This window comes from Myotis daubentonii, chromosome X (assembly GCF_963259705.1).
Source record: "Myotis daubentonii chromosome X, mMyoDau2.1, whole genome shotgun sequence".
In the NCBI taxonomy this organism is placed as follows: domain Eukaryota; kingdom Metazoa; phylum Chordata; class Mammalia; order Chiroptera; family Vespertilionidae; genus Myotis; species Myotis daubentonii.
The window spans coordinates 100,801,244-100,804,551 of NC_081861.1; the positions used below are offsets into that span (position 1 = coordinate 100,801,244).

At 48.9% G+C, this 3,308-nt stretch overlaps 1 protein-coding gene across 1 annotated transcript; it reads right to left on the bottom strand.

Annotated features, from left to right (window-relative positions):
- Window positions 1-583: 583 nt before the first annotated feature.
- Window positions 584-2,086, bottom strand: LOC132224269 (germ cell-less protein-like 1). The gene has a single exon (XM_059679377.1). It carries the CDS (start codon window positions 2,084-2,086, stop codon window positions 584-586), a length of 1,503 nt encoding a protein of 500 aa, XP_059535360.1.
- Window positions 2,087-3,308: the final 1,222 nt, after the last annotated feature.

Genomic DNA, 3,308 nt, shown 5'->3' on the forward strand with positions numbered 1-3,308 from the left:
CAAGTAATACACTTAGTGGCAGGAAATGGGAAAGGGGTAAACATCCCAATGGATCCAGTAGTGGTGGTGGTAATGAGTCCAGCAGGGCTGCTCTAAAAACACCAAGTCAAAGAGAAGTCAAAGTATTCCTTTAAATTTTATTTAATCAAACAAAAGAAAATAATAGGCATATGGAAAGTTGCTCAACATGACCAATCACCAGGGAAATGCAAATAAAAAAAAGAAAGAAAAAGAACTAAACCAAGAGTTGTAGAGTTTCTATTTAAAGTCAATTGTTTTTTGCTTCACAGAAATGAGGTGGGGGGGTGTCTATGTATGTTAAACCAGGAGAACAGGTTGCCACATGAAAGCAGGAATGAGTTCTTGAGGTGCTTGAGGGCTTCAAAATGTGTCCTCTTCATAAGTGCTGGTAAACAGTCTCAAGTATCACAAGCTACAGTTCAACAGGGCCTCTGACAGAATTTGGTCACCAGAGATGGGCAAAGCCAGTTGATCCCATGGAGAGATCTGGCATCTAGAGAAAGTTGGCTGCTCCTGTGCCCAGAAAAGAGGTGCTGGGCTCTCTGAGCTTTTGTGGGGGTCCTTACTCTTGGCAGGACCTCTCTCTGGGAAGGTACACGAAGTTACAGGCCACATATATGGGGAAGACCACATCTTGGTTCTCCAGGTTTGCTACCTCTAGCTCTTCATCTTTTCCCAGGGAAAGCACCTGGTATTCTGTGTCCTGCCTGAGAACGGTTCTTCCAGCCCTGTCCAGGGAAACCAGGCACAGGCGGAAGGCAACCTTTCCCTGCCAGAGTAAGCTGGCCCCGAGGCCGTGGGGATTGTTCAGCGCACTGCGTCTGAAGGTGACGCGCCGGTTGGAGTAGCACACTACCAAGTCCCAGCTAAAGTGGAAGCCTGCCCACCGCCAGCTGCATGGCTCTTCCCTGTGGACCTGGTGCCCGCACCGCATGCTGTTCCTCTGGAAGTTGGACACGTGGACCTCAGTGGGCGGGAGCCCCCTGGTTTGCTCAGCCTTGAGGAGGGCAAGCCACTGCTCTTTGTACACTGGGGTCAGCCACGTGGCGGGGATCAGTGCATCCTGGTCAATGATGCGTGCTGATGGCAGGTCACAGACTATGTAGGCCAGCCGCAGGTGCTGGAACACTGGCACGAAGGCTCTGCCCTGCGGGGTCTCCAAGAAAGGGGTGCCATCCAACTCCCTCTTGGACCTAGCAAACCACAAGTTGGCGTCAGACAATAAGGCTCTGCGGGGGCCCCTCCATGTCGGCTGCAGCTGCAAGTACATCCACTTTTTCAGCATTGTGTACACATCCATCTCCACTTCTATCACTAAGAGCTCTGAAGAGACAATGAGCTCTTCCATGATATCCAGGCTGATTTCTGGAATTAGTTCATCACCACGGTGAGTCATCAGGTTGTGCAGCAGCCACTGAAAGCACATGGTCCTGATGTTTGGGAGGCCGTAGCTCCCGGCAGCGTAGTAGTAGCTGCATACGGTCTGGACACAAACCGTTTCCTCCATGATCTCCCCACACTGTTGAATCAGCTCGTCGAGCTGCAGCATGCTGGCCGTGGCCAGGATCGGGACCACTCGGCTGGGCTGAATGAGCACGTAGTCTCTGTACAGAGAGCCTAAAGCATCGTGCAGTGCCTCACGATCAATGTTGTCGTCAGGCATTTGCAACTCTATGGTATTCATGGTTGATTCCCTCCAAGCACCACTGAACATGCTAGCGAAGTAGCCTGACTGGCACAAGTAGGTCCTGTGCAAGTTCCACACGTTCCCTAGTGCGCGGATCTGCACGTCACTGCCTTCACCCCTCAAGAAGAGTGCCTGGTAAACGGAACCTGAACTGTGTTTGGTGCGTTTCCGGGGGGGCTCTTGTTCGTGACGCCTTCCTGAGTGGGCCTTCCTTTTGACGCCACCCTGCCTGGGGGTGGGACCGCCCTCTCCACTCTCCTCCTCCACCTCTTCAACTACTGCCATGGCTCCCGCTTCCTGCTCCTCCCCACCGGCACCGAGCTGCTCTGGAGCTTGGGCCCTCCAGAGACCTAGCAGACGACTGGTTAGTGCCCCCATGGCCCGTTTGTACCTCAGAGCACAGAGGATGCACGCCCTCTCAAGGTGAAGCTTCCACTCGCACTAGCTCAGCCCCGAGGACTTCTGGGTACAGTTGATGCCTGCTCTCGCGCCTGCTCTCGCGCCTGCTCTCGCGGCTGCTCTCGCGGCTGCTCTCGCGCCTGCTGGGAAACAACGCGATAGTAGGGCATGCCCTACCAGGAAGACCACTCCGTGCACCTTCTCCTACTATGGCGATTGCTCTGTGGCTCCTTCATGCACTGATGATTTAATAGAGGCCTTTTTTGCGTGAGTTTTCCTTCTACTTTCAAGAACACAATCCCGATTTCCTTCCCCCCACCCCCGAAATATTTAGCGGTCTTTTAGAGGGACAATAAAATCTTGATGCCAGCTTTGTCCTCTAGGCACGTCAACTTCCCGTATTAACTTCTTTCTTTTCTTTAAGATAAATCTGGGTTTTAATCACAATTTTGCCATGATGGCAGTTTTCCGTCGCTTAAAATAGGAATAAAAATAGAATCACTCAGTTTTGCTGTGGAGAGTAGAGATAATATATACAAAAAGCAGGACACGTATTAGACACTCAGCACACAATAAATTCTTTATATTAATGGGAAAATAAATATGCAGGATTTTTAAAATTTCACAAAACATTTCATTGACTCTTATGATTGTTACATTATTCTGGTATATAATATATAAGTTTTGGACTGAAATTTCATTTTTGCTGTTTTTCCTTTAAACTTGAATGATCATCATTGCATTTAAAAGACATGAAGTACTCTTCCTCTTAGGTCATCCTTGAGGAACAATCACAAGTCCTATCTCAGAATAGTAATATAGTTTGGCTTGAGCCTGTCAAGGCCCTCTCCTCATGGACATTGTGCCATTTTCACCATGGATATATGAAGCAAGCAAGCCATTAGTTCCTGAAAAAGCCATCTCTCCTCAGTGGGGTTGCCACCGTGAGAGGATTTGAGTCTGTCACTATTGGGGCCATCTTCTTCACCTTGATGAGACAGCCTACACACACACACACAAAACAAACAACAACAAAAAACAAGCATGGGCTAGCAGAGCAGAGACACAGAAAGACCAATAGTGTTTAGGGTATTTGAGGCCCATAATCAGATTTTCCAGTGACATTACCTAAATAAAGGCCAATTATTAGGTTCATTTGAGTTGAATTTCTATCACTCTCAATAAGACATGATAAGTTTTT

Bases quoted from the DNA above. Each gene is read 5' to 3' on its own strand.
- LOC132224269 (XM_059679377.1), bottom strand. From the start codon at position 2,086: ATGGGGGCACTAACCAGTCGTCTGCTAGGTCTCTGGAGGGCCCAAGCT.